Here is a 13,765-nt window from a genome sequence, read left to right on the forward strand (position 1 = left end):
TATTTTACTCATTTTCTAAAGGTCTAAAGTTCAATCCTTCATCTCTAATCACCAAATTGATTGTATTAAAAATAATTAATATTACATTTACTAACGGTATATACTACTTGTAAGTTTTAATTTCTAAAATGGATAATAATTTTTTTAAAAGTATACAAACGAAATTGATATTAATGACTAAATTTGTATTATAATCAAAATAAGTAAAAAGGAGGACAAATCTAAACCTCAAATTTAGTGGAGATTAGTAATATATTCTTCATGAATATAGCTTATATGTTCCTCCTAGATCCCTCAATGATCATAATAACTTTCACCCTTTCTGAAAAATGATAGTAAAAAACTCACTCTTGATACAATCCCAATTACAGATAGAACTCACTGTGGAATTTGATAAGTCCCCAAACGATTCAAGTATTTCATCATAAATTTCCCTGTTTCCACTTTCCATGGCTGCTTTAAGGCTATACCTTTAAAAGCTGAGATAAGTTTGACTTGGAAGAACCACAGCTGAAGTCTGGCTGATCAACAGAGTGTACAACAACCTCAGGATTTGGAGATTCTAACTCAACTATCACCTGTACCAGTAATAGTGTACTATTCAATGTGAGATTTTTAGTGCAAAAATAGGCCAATGGGCAACAGATAAACAAAATTGCGTATAGTTATCAAGTAAACTTGTTCCAGCTAGTTTCAAATCTCTTTTTACTTAGATAACCATTTTGTTTTTTGTTTCCTGCTTTTAAAAAGTAGATCGTAACAACTTATTTTTGTTTATCAAATTTGGCTAAGAACTTGAATGTGTTTTTAAAAAAGATGATAACATACAAAAGAAAATGTGGGGAATCGAGCATAATTTTCAAAAACAGAACTAAAAATGAAATGGGTCTGAAACGGGACCTTAGCTTTTAATTTCTAATTTCATACGGAACCTTCAATTAGTTAAATTTTTACTTTTGTGAAGATTTGTGAAAGCCTATGAGCACTCTATTGGATGCCGACTAGATAGAAGTTATTTTTTAAGTACCAGTTTTTCAATGCTTTTAAGTTGAATTTCGACATTTGTTGTCGAGTATTTTACATGCTTGATTTTTTAGGTAGGGTCAGATATTTTGTGGTTAGGTTTGAGCATTTTTTAACTTTTTGTTTGGTTAAAACATGATTTAGCAGGTTTATGAGCAATTTTGTAATAGAAATATACAAAAATTTCATACCAAAACATTCTTCCCAAGGCGAAGTATTGGAGCAGGAACATATAGGTTGCATTGTGGTCCTACTACCTGCAAAATCATCATTGATAAATGCTGGGATGAAAACGAAGCTTACACTATTTTAGTCATCCTAGAGATTTGATTGGACACAAAAAGGGACACTAGTTTACCGGCCAAAACCTTCCGAGATTAAATTCATTCACAAATGCAATCCCTTTAGTCCATCCAGCAAAGGATAGGAATGTATCTTTTCTGAGGTTCACTTTGTCTACATAAAAATAACCAGTGTAGAGTGTTGGTTCGCTCGAGAAGTTACCTGGAGAAGAATAACAAATAAACGTAAATTATATATAGGGTAAAATACATTTTTGGTCTTGAGATTTGGATTTGGTTTCTATTTAGTCCCTAAGTTTAAAAACCATTACTTTTTCTTTCTTTTTTTCTGATAACCGGGAGTCAGAGCTTTACTCCCCTATACCCGGAGGCACTCAAACCCGCCTCAAGGCTCGAACCCAGAAGACATCAAGAGTTTTTGGTATTAAGTTCACCCGAATGTTCAAACTTGAGACCTCTAAACCGGTATGACCAAGAGATCCCAAGTCCTTGCTAACAGCGCCGTCCCCTTGGGAGCTTAAAAACCATCACTTTTGGTCCCTGAGAATTAAATTCAATTTTTATTTTGTCCTAAGTTTTGAAAGTGACATACTTGATGCCTGAAATCTGAATTTAGTTTTAAATTAGTTCTCGAGGAGTTTGGTTTCGAATAGGTCCCTAAATTGAGTTGACCTAATGTGATTGTTAACACATGTCGACTAGACTTTTCCACTTAGGTAAAATAGAATGAAGAATGTCATTGATCAACTAACGGTCAACTTAACTTAGAGACTAGTTAGAAACTAACACCAATCTTTAGGGACCAATTAGAAACTAAATTCAAACTTCGATGACCAAACATGTAACTTTTAAAATTTCAAAGACCGAGTTGACACTAAATTTAAATCCCCCGGACCAAAAATGATGGTTTTATAAACTCAGGATAAAATAGCTTCCAAGTCCAGACCTCAGGGATCAAAAGTGAAACCTCGAAAAATGAAGCATATTTGAGATGAGGGGAAAAGAGTAAGCAAGGCACACGCAGAACATCAGATCAACCTTTATTTCTAATGCAGTTTTGTTTCATAAATCATACCGGACTTGACTTCTAACTCTCTGCGTGCTATGGTTTTGTGGAGTACAGAATGTGCAATCCGAGAGAAAGAATTGAATCTCGGAATCTCATTCAGGTTGTTGAAAGGAATTGAGAACATTTTCCATCCATATAGAATTCGGTCGTCCAAGTAAACAGATGATAAGATGCCCTGAAAGAGCAAGCAAGAAAGACCAGTCATAAAATAAAAACCAAAGAAAAATAAAAGGATTGCCTGTTTCTCCTCCTTGCTCAGGAGCAACTGTGCTAAATAAGACCATAACCCAGGTACAAAGTTCATCTCTTAGTTAGTTTACCTTCCTGTCAAACAAGTAGCGTCCATAGTTTATGCGACCCATATTCTCAACCTAAAGAACGTATCAATTAATACCGTACATTAGATGAATAACAAAATCAGAATTTAAAGATGAGCTAGGAAAAAGATTATCAATAACTACCCTTTCGTCCTGAATATAGAACCATAGATTATCTTTACTATAATAATAGCCAATTTCATTGAATCACTTTGTTAGAATAGGCATTAGGATCTATTCATTCATTTAATGATTTTTTAAAATAATAATGCAAAGATTTGAGCGTAGGATTTTCTTAGTTCATATTGAAGTAAATCACGACTAATGTCAAAATTTTAGCTATTGGTAGGGTAAATTTAGTCATTTGCATTAATTCTTAACAATGGCATGACAAGAATAGGATCAAGAACAACTAAGCGCAATTCTTCATGTTTGCCCATCAAGCAATTTATAGTCTACAATAACTCTTAACAATGGCATAACAACGATAGAATAGACAACAATTCAGCCCAAATTGCTCATGTTTGCCAAAAAAAAAAAAAAGTGTCAGAGGTAGGTGAGACGCTGGTACCAAAATATATAAGGTATTTGCATCGCATCTCGTATTTGGCAGGTTAAGTCGTCGGTTTGACCATCTTTCAATAATTCCGGCAGGAGTTGGCCTTGCACCATTGTTTTTAGAAGAGCAAGAGAAGAACACTTGTGCTCGATCATGAATCTGCAAATTCTTGTAGATAAGTCGGTCTAGTACAAGCTACTGGTTATTCATGAATTTCAAACTACTGAATCAAGAAGTTTATATCAAAACTAGTGCTCTAGTTAGAAAAGAAGCAATTCAAGCAAAGTTTCTAAAAAATCAAAATAAAGCAGAAATGCTTGAATAGTTCTGCACCTCTGGTATAAATAAAATGTGTCCATCTCCATTATCCTTGGCCGCATATTCAGTTGCATATAACAGAAATCCAAAACTCTGAACAAACAAAAAACATTTAGCTTCTAAGCATTAGGCATTTCAACAACCTTGAGCCATTCAAGACAGGAGTGGCACATTCCAACCTACCTGATCAACAGATTCCATTGGCAGTGGTTCTTCAGATGTAGCCACATCAAGTGGATCTATCATATGAATCATATCAAACAAGAATGCACTTTTCTGCAAGTGAATCGGTCCATAACCTATCTTTTCAATATTAGAAGGAACCGAAGGAAGTAATGCTCCACTGTAGTGCTGTATAACCCTTCGAATTGCTAAAATCATTAAATCACTGGAAGTTAGAAATTTGAAACAGCAAGAGAGTAATACTGTCAGGAACCTAACAATCTTGTAAAAGGGTATCATCGACAAATAATTCCTATAAATATGCAGCTTGAAGTGGAAATGATATGATTATTGAACTTCTACTCCTTCCATGTCACTCATCTAAAAATTAACAAAATGCGAGGATAAATAAATAAAGCATAAGTTTGTTTAAATCTAAATCCAAGCACTTCTTTTTTTGTAGAACAAGAAACTATTTCATTGATATATGAAATATGATAACAAAAGGGGCCCAAATTGGGCTACAAAAAAGCTCTCTAATTAGATAAGAGAGAGGCAAAACTATAGTGATGAAATATAGGGGAGCATTTACACCAAGATATCACTAAGAAAACTATGGAATCAAATAAGAGATGTGGAGGACGCTCCTTATCTTGGAAGATTCTTTGATTTCTTTCCAACCCAATCGTTCAAAGAAACGCCCGAACAAAATGAAGCCATAAGCAAAGTTTCTTCTTTTTGAAGGGGTGACCGGTTAGGGTATAGTCCAGAAGCATTGATAAATCGGTAGGTAAAGCCGTCGACCATCCAAAAAGAGAAAGGAGCTTTTGCCAATAACTTGAGGCTAAATCACAAGAGACAAACACATGGCCACTAGATTCGTCATGTTTTTTTGCATAAAGTGCACCAGTGAGGAGAAATATTGATGAAGGGCATACGTCTTTGGAGCTTTTCCTGTGTATTGATAGCATTGAGACTAGTTTCACATAGGGAGAACTTTATCTTCTTTGGGTAGTGATCTTTCCAGATAGCACTGTACAGAGAGGAAGTTGTCTGTTTGGTGGATGTCTTTAATGAGGAAGGAGGTGGCGAATTGTCCATGGCCACTAAATTCAAGCACTTTCATCATCCATTGTTATTGTTAGAGTATATATTAGTATATTTTATATTCTTGTATTAATATTAATTTGTCATTTACCTTCTCCTTATAGGATTAGATCAACCTTGTATATTTATCTATATATATAGACTTTAATAATGAGAATACATCACATTGGATTCTCTCCAACCTTAGTCTCTACAGTTATAAATAAATGCAACATGCTTCAACGCCTAGCCCACTTCTCACTCAACTACGTCAAACCAAAAATAGGAACAACTTCCTAGAAAGGAAATAAAATTATCTGCCAGTGATGTCAAGTTACAGGGAAAGAGTAATTTCAAAGAGAATTTATGGACCCCATAATTTGATTGAAATGGGTTGGGGTCCCCTGGAGCCACTCTCTATCCTAGTTTGGTTAGTTGAGACATTACAAGAGGGGAAAAGTAAATGTGGTTCATCCAAAAAAAAAATGCACAGATAAAGAAAAAGAGACATTGGAGAAAATAACCTTTATATTTAGCATTGTCAATGTCACCAGATTCCTTAATTGGTGCATCCTGAAAAATGCAGCCGTAACTTAAAATTTACGTTTCACAATTATGCAGATGAGTAGAATTAAAAGGAACAAAATAAGTGAAAAAGAAATAGGAAAGCAATATTAATATCATCCTTACATAATCATAAGAAGTAAGATCAGGCTTGTAATCCAACACATCACCACCTGTATTCGCTCCATTATAAAATCCAAAATTTGTTCCACCATGAGCCATCTAAAATGGAAAAGATGAAATAGTTTTTTGAAATGGCAATAAAGGAGGAGCTACAGTTTAGATATTTCAAGACATACATAAAGCACGGCTGATCCTTTCCCTGCCAAAATTTCACTCAACGCAGCTGCTGTAGAGTCGGCATCAGTTGTTGCAATATTTTCTCCCCAGTGCGTAAGCCATCCTGTGTAGAACTCTCTAAACAGATAAAAACTTTTTAAAGAACTTAAAATTTTATTATTAGTTAAAAGAGGCAAATTTTAAGAACATGGCACTCACGCAGAAAGAGGTGGAGATTTTCCGGGGGCATTGAACTTCTTCTGTAAATTAAAAATAGGCCAAGGCCTTTCACCAGTTGAAAAGTCAACAGCTACACAGTGGCAATAAGGCTGGGTGAGGTGAGGTCAAATACAGGACCAAGGACGATATCATATTGTTATTTTCTCATAAAACTAAAGAAGGAGGAAGAAGAAAAGATAAAAGCAGTGGTCATGTTAGAAAACTAAACATATTCTGATTATGAATTTACCCGAAAAGACAGCATCCCCACGAATGGTTCCTTTCTCAAGAGTTTCCCTAGTACCTCCATCTGTAGTATACCTAAACATCATTCATAGGTTAATTTCACAACAGTTAGTTGTGGAAGACAGCAAACATGCTTAAAATAAAAATTATAGATAATCAGACTACATTATTAATATAAGAAATAGTGAAATCTCAATATGCAAGCAAAATCTTGTCCTCATTCATGAGCATCCATCTGAACCATGAATTTAGATGCAAATCAAGGCCTATTTGATAAACCAATTAAGTATTCCTAGGTTACCAGCTTGTAAATAAAATTCTGTAGCCACAAGAAGCATAACAAAGACAAGTATAAGTAACCTTGTTCAACTCAAAAATCCGAAAGTGTGAGAATTTATCATTGTTATTTTGCATCATTTAGCTGAAAGTATTATTTCAAACAATGAACATAACTTTGGATAATCAGAACAGCTTACAGAATTACTTCATCCCCAAGGTAGCCTCTTGCCAACGTAACCAAATGGTGAAGGTAAGCTTGATCATCTCCATATGAGCCAAATTCATTTTCAATCTGTCAAAACAGTCCCTCTGGGGCTCTAAGTGCAATTTGTACAACCAGAGGATGTTCAAAATAAAAAATAAAATTATCATTTGAACCGAACAAGGTAGAGAACTATGAACCAACAAATTTGATGTATTTAGTATTTAGGAATCAGGATAGCTTAACCAAAACAGTTTCAGGTCATTAACCATAAAAAGCAGTAATGATAAAGAACAATAAAACAATATGTCTATAAAATTTGTAATATCTGTATGTGTAAATATATATATTAATGCTTGGCCTCGTCACTGGATATAAGGAATCCTTTCGCGAAATATGAGTTCAATATTTTCAACATCATTATTTCATATTCTCATTCTCTCAAGTACAGATAAGACCATAATAGTCAGTCATGTTGTCTTACGTTTTCAAGACTGCTAATTAGATTCGAAAGTATAACTACATCAGTTATACTAGACTGCAAGAGGTATTAGTAGCCAATAAAGCCTTGACCTCTTTCCTTTTCTTTTTATTTTTCCTTTTCTAGTCACGGAAACTGAATTTGGTGCATGAAGAGTGAAAGAGGACCAGAAGACAACCCTAAAGGATACCTAAAAGAAAATACAGAATGTTTCCAGTCTTGTAGGACAGTGCCTAGAAAGTCCTTAGTCAACAATGTACATAGACAATCCATCCAATTTATATACACTAATTATGAGAAGCTATGCCAAAAATAATAATTTTACATACCTGGACCATTATAATAGGACCTCCATTGTTGTAAAGAAGGGGAGCTATCTTTGGAAGAATAATCCACCACCATCTTTCAACCTATAAACAGTTTGTACTAAATATTAAGAAAAAAATAGAATCTTGAACAGAGGATGGGTATGCAAACAAATGAAGAGAAAGTAAGAGCCCAAAACATATGCACCAAGCAAGCAAATCTGAAGCATAAGACACTTCTTTAACAAGTTAACGAACTTGGGCAGCTGGAAGGATTGGCTTTCAATTTTACACTTTTCTAATGCAAAATCTGCTCATATATGAAACTATCGCACAATAAAAGAATTTGTTCATGAAAGTAGTTCAATGTATAAGACAAGAGCCTCAACATGAGTCTTTAGTATCCATGAATATAGTATATATGATATTTCCTAACCCAAATCTTTCCAGCTGTATAAAAATTTATGAGGCATGAATACTAAATGTAAATGAGACGACCATTTTCATAAATGGCTTTAACTTGTTTTACAATTGAAGTTGACATTTACTGAATTATCACAGGGACAGAAATATTAAGAAAGAAAATTGAAATAACAAGAAGGGAAGAACTATATATGTTATCAAAAAAAGGAACCAAAGCATGAATATAATTGGAACAGAGATTCAAATAAGAACCACACGAAGTTATATAATAGGGGTGTTGAAGGTTACACCAGACCTTTTAACTCAACAGAATAAAGTATCATAAACCTAATATATTGCAAGTACGTTTATCTTCCTACAATTTTTCAGCACTCGGAACATATTTTCCAACCAAATCATAAGAACACAAATTTCTCATAAAATTATTAAAGCATCAAGTAAACACCCAAGAAAAGGTTACATACAAGCATAATACTGATTCATCTCGGTATCATGTGTTGAACTAATAGATTGTTCTCAACTTACTTGTAAGAGTATAATAAAAAACACATACCCATTGGAGGTAACCAGGATCTGAGGATCTTAGTCTAGGAACAGGATTTTTGGTAAGCAACCAAGCAGGAAAACCCCCTAAATCCCACTCTGCAACAATAAGATTCTTTTTCACTGTATGATTATCAATATTGCAATTGTATCATCATTAACAATATTCAGGTCATGGAAACAAAATTGTTAATGAATAGAGTCCTCCGAACCAATTAAGAAGACCGTAGTTGTACAGACTGAAAGCTGTATGCTAGACCAAGACTATTAAAAATCTCGAGAGTTTCATAGATTTGATATAGTGGTATGGTCCTTTTAGTTCAACCAAGCTATCATGGATCCAAAAACCATTGAGCATACTAAGATCTTAAATATCTCATGAGTTTCAGATAACTAAATATTTTAAGGTCGATTGGTCAAATAGTAATCTCAGTTTTAAGTTTCAACCCTAAAGAATATCACTCGAATTGATGAAATTTTTTAGTCTCGCCATAAAGAGTTGTACATCAAATCAATAGCATTTTGTTTTTAAAAATCAGTATGTATACAGATAGAAAAATTTATAGCAAAAGAAGTCATAAAGGCAAGGATCAAACGGCATGGCCAATAGATAACAAAAAATAGGTTTATGACCTTCCTAAAATATGTGCAAAATACTGGGGAGAAGACACTAGGCTTCACAAGAAAGAAGAGCGTGCTCCTTCTGAACCAAAATACAACTTTGAACTGTTTGGACAAAAATTAATGACAATGAGAATGTACCTGCACATATATAAGGCCCTGCCCGGAGCAAAACTAGAAAATCTAGCTTCTTACAGAGTTGGAGAAACGATACTATGTCTGCAATCCCAGTAAATGTGAAATTTCCAGGCTTTGGCTCATGCAGATTCCAGGGGATGTAAGTTTGGATCGTGTTTAAACCCAATGCCTTTGCTCTAAGCAGCCTGTCTTCCCAGTACTGCAAGTGTAACATAGTTTCACATCATAACAAGTAATGTGGAAGAAAATAAAGCAAAGTTTTTAAGGTCTAGATCTTCAGGACAACTTTATGCAAGAGGATAAATTGATAGAATGCCCATAACTGAGAGCATTTACATCCACGTTATACTATTACTCTATTACAAGGATAGGAATAAGTGCAGAACAAATACCTCGGGAAGAACTCGAAAGTAATGCAAGTCGCCACCAATAATCTGGAATGGCTTACCATCTTTCCAAAACATGTCATCATCAATCTCAAACTTTCTAGTATTAACCTGATACAAATTACAAATTACCCAACTGCTTGAGATTGAGAAATGCTGAACACTGCCACTTCATCTTAAAATGTAAACGTTAAGTGCAAAGATGAGGCCGGCCTCAAATTTTTACGAGGAGGGGCAAAGATCTTTATTTGTACAAACAAAGATTATATATATTCAACAAATATTTGCGTTTATAATTACTAAAATTAAAAAGTTAATTATGAAATAATTCCTTCTGTTAATGGAGTCAAACTACGCCCAACGAAAACAAATTATTCCACAATATCTAGATTTTTTAAATTATAGAAATTCAAGGGGAAACGCCATCTTCATATAACGTGGCCTCGTCCCTAATTTATTGCAGTCATCATGCAATACGACCCGTATGTTTCACAACCCGGCTTACTTCAAATTACTTGCTGAAAAGTTCAAGTTACAGATTCACGACCCAAATTCCAGGAAAGTATTCAAAAGGGTTTAATAACACTTGCTTCTTCAAGGGCTCAAAACACCTGGGACATCATGTAAATCCAATACGTAATCAACCTACCAACCAAAACAGAAATATATTCTTGACTTCCTCGTAATCGCAATAGAACATAATCGGCCATACAAACCCGATTCAAGTTCAGTACTAAGCAAATTTGGGATCCGCGAAAAAGGGTAATAGTACACCCAGGAATTTCATAAATGCCAAAACAACTAATAGACACTTACCTAGATGAATAACTGATAAAGTAATGAAGTCGAGAAGGAAAATTAAACACTACATTGCGGGAAGAAAATCTAGCAACCTTGTTGAATTTAGAACGAGCATGGTGATGGCGGGAGAGGTGGTGGGAGGAAGAGTGCAGTGAAGGGAGCGGAGCAAATACTGGAACGATCACTCCAAAAGATGTAAGCGAGAGGATGAGGAGGAAGAAGAGAGAAGCTCTCACATGTCTTCTTGCCATGGCTGAAAGCTTAGAACTGTAATTCATTCAACAAAATTTGATTTTGTTTTTGGTTCCAACATTCTATAACTGTTAACTATAACTCTCTTGTAATTCTCTTTTTTTCCTCCTCATATAGCTCCATTATACTCTTTAGTTATGGTTTTTTTAACAGTTTATATCCATTATTCTGCAGTTTAATTTCTTTTAGTAGAAGATTGGTATGGTATAGGAATTTGAACTATGGCGGCACGTTGGATAGAAATTCAAACTCACCATCTTATCTTTTTTTTTACTGTAGATACTGTCTTGACTCTAAATTAGGTTCAATCGGTAATTATACAGATTTAAAATAAAGGATAGTTGCAGGAAAAACAAATAGCATCATCTATCAAAAGGTTAGAAAGTGGGCCTAAACATGTAGGCTGGCCCATCTATAAATAGGCCTCATGGCCACTTGGGTCAAATTCCCCAATAGGTTTCCTTTTTCTTTTGACAAAAACCATAGGGTGTTTATGCAATATTGTTGATATAATTGGAATCTAAGTTTTTCTTTGGTCTAAATTCTATAAAAGGATTTTTTAGTTGAATAATATGTGGAAATAGAGATAAGAAGCTTTCCCTTTTAATCGATAATTTATGTCTTAACTAGTTAAATTATGCTCAGATTCGCTACAAAATTATTATCATGGATACGTAAAACTAATTATTTCTATATATAGACATATTTTTTACATTTTTCTACTCTCTTTGAGACAAGAGGTTGACATGATGATTTACTTTATTTTACCAATATTAAAAGGTATTTTATGAGGGATACAATAAATTTTAGAAATAAATTCTTAGAGTTTTTCTTTTTGGAGAAATATACTATTAGATTTGCAACTTTGAACTCCAATCGGGTGATGTTACAAAGTCGAGATATAAACCTTCCTTATCTATGCTTAGCATCTCCAAAATATTTTTCCAATCATTTTTACCAAAATCTTTGTAAAGAGAGAGACAAATAATTTTCATAACAAAATGCATTTTGACATTATATCATCATTTTCATTTTGTCAGTGGAAAAAATAAAAGAAAAAAGAACATAATAAGCTTGAGAGATCGAAAGAGAATTTTTGAACTCTCATTCATTGTCAGTCACATCAGCATCATCTAGAAGCAATGCAAGGTCCAACGACATTAAAGAGTTAAAAGTGAACAGAGAAAGTAGGTATTCTCGCGGTACTAAACAATTTTCCAACATTCTCCATCCCTAAAATCTTTGTTAGATTGCTAAAGTGTCAAAAACAAAGGTGGAATAAAGGTCAAAGGTTACAGAAGTCAAAAGAAGAGATGGTTTTGGGAGTAAGAGATGAGAGTGAAGTGGTCAAACTCTCAGATGGGGAATCCAAAGTAAAAGGTAGCATTGTTTATGGAAGAAGTTGAATAAATGATGATTGGAAATGGGAAGTCAACTGAGGTTTGAATTATTATTATTATTCCAATTTTAAAGGGTAGTGGCTATGCCCTTTGCCCCTTTGTCTTTGTCTTTTGCCTTTGGCCATGCCCACACCCACCACAAAAATATGTATGCAAAGGGACAAACCAACCCATTCTTTTCATTCATTTTTCTAAATATACTACACAAAAAAAGCATCTTTAAAACCCCCTTTTCTTTTCCACAACCATTTTCCCCTTCTTTACACTATAAAATAAAGGTCCAAGTTCAATTTTTTGTTGTTGAAAATGTTGATTGTTATGTTTTCTTTTAGGAAAAAAAAAAAGAAAAATTTTCTTTGTCTAAACCCTAAACCCGATTCCCTTATGAAGCTGGTGAGATTCGGACAATCAAATGGACGATTAAGTACTCATATGCAAAAGTGTCGCTCTTATAGAACTTTTTTCATCTTCGACCTTCAAAGTTCTCGTTTGAATATTTGCTACTATACCTAAGTTGTTGTTCTCTACTCAATAATTGAAATGCATTAAGTTGAAAAATGACGTATTAATATGATTCGTATCGAGTCTTGATCTCGATGGAAAGTTGGGGATGTTGTTGTTGCTATTGTGATAAAGATGGGAAAGGAGATGTGGTAGCAAAAAGTACTTTTAATCCTTTATCACCAAAGTGTCCCTTATAGACAATGCCAACCTGGGAGGTCAAGTTAGGGCTCGGACAAAGTTGCTCATCCTCTCAAATTATTCATTTGGCAAAACTAAAAGATGTACCTTTTTCAAATTGTTTTGATACATAGTTCATATTAGTAGTCATTTTCATCCTCCATAGAATTATTTTTTTAATCAAATTTAGCCAATCTTATAGACCGACTTTTTGATAAGATGAATTAAAAAAAAAAAAAGTTCATGGGTTCGGTTTGGATTGAGTCGGAGTACTTTTTAAACCCAATTCAATTATTCAAGTCGTAAATCTATTCAACTCAAAACAACATTTATTATATAACGAACTCAACTCAATTCAATTATGATGAAACATTTAGGTCAGGTTATTTTGATTTATTCGAGTCATTAAGTTAATGTTTATTTACATGGTGAAATTATATAACACTCCAAAATCTCAAAAACTTGTTTTTAAAAACGGTAATGAGTTACTTAATGCAGTAAAACTAAAATAAAATATATCCCTACATAATTTTATGATAAGTATAATAAATAATTTCGTTGAAGTTTGTTTGATTCAACCTAAATCTATTTTATAACTATTTTATACGAATTCTTAACTCAACTCAAACCAAACGAATTAAATTTACAATCCAACTCAAAATCGTATAAATTAAGTTGGGTTCATCGATTTTTTCGAATCATCAGTTTAGCTCACGCAGTGAGTAGAAATTTGTTGGTTAATTAATGTGTGGGGTACAAAAGGCAAGTGGAGAAAAGAATGGTAAAAAGATAAAAAGAGGAGCAGAGCAGAGGGGTTTTTTGGGAAATGTGCATAGAAAAGAAAAAATTATTGATTTTCAGGCCACACCCTTACTGTTGTGTCTGCTTCTCTCAGTAGAGGCCCTCCCCATGGCCATATCCCCACACCTCACATGGACCAAATAAAAAAGAAAAATAAAAAAGGTTTGTCTGTGTTCTTAAGTGGCAAACATTTATAACAGAGAATGGTATGTTTGTCTATTCTCGTGTTCATCATTTTGTTAAAAAGCAAAGCACCATATTCTTTCTCTCTCTCTCTATGAACCAAAAGTTTTAATTTATTGTCTCAT

The 13,765-nt window shown here is 33.8% G+C and overlaps 1 protein-coding gene across 3 annotated transcripts; it reads right to left on the reverse strand.

Annotated features, from left to right (window-relative positions):
* Positions 1-222: 222 nt before the first annotated feature.
* BGAL17 (beta-galactosidase 17) lies at positions 223-10,703 on the reverse strand. Of its 3 annotated transcripts, XM_022292557.2 has the most exons (19): positions 10,416-10,697; positions 9,529-9,633; positions 9,140-9,335; positions 8,388-8,476; positions 7,436-7,516; positions 6,621-6,715; positions 6,149-6,219; positions 5,899-5,989; positions 5,700-5,817; positions 5,527-5,622; positions 5,361-5,409; positions 3,772-3,959; positions 3,604-3,681; positions 3,283-3,429; positions 2,715-2,765; positions 2,401-2,569; positions 1,382-1,527; positions 1,215-1,280; positions 223-578 (listed from the first exon to the last, which is right to left on the reverse strand). In XM_022292557.2, the coding sequence occupies exons 1-19, from the start codon at positions 10,599-10,601 to the stop codon at positions 465-467; spliced, it is 2,136 nt and encodes a 711-aa protein (XP_022148249.1). In that variant the 5' UTR covers positions 10,602-10,697; the 3' UTR covers positions 223-464. The 3 variants fall into 3 exon arrangements, 2 of the variants coding, with proteins under 2 accessions (XP_022148249.1, XP_022148250.1); XR_002602240.2 differs by lacking the exons at positions 223-578; positions 1,215-1,280 and adding an exon at positions 1,637-2,292 and having other exon boundaries at positions 1,390-1,527; positions 10,416-10,703; XM_022292558.2 differs by lacking the exons at positions 223-578; positions 1,215-1,280 and having other exon boundaries at positions 1,388-2,292; positions 10,416-10,703.
* Between the last annotated feature and the right edge of the window lie 3,062 nt (positions 10,704-13,765).

Source organism: Momordica charantia (genome assembly GCF_013281855.1).
Source record: "Momordica charantia cultivar OHB3-1 chromosome 8 unlocalized genomic scaffold, Mcharantia_2.0 BLBB01000008.1, whole genome shotgun sequence".
Lineage (NCBI taxonomy): Eukaryota > Viridiplantae > Streptophyta > Magnoliopsida > Cucurbitales > Cucurbitaceae > Momordica > Momordica charantia.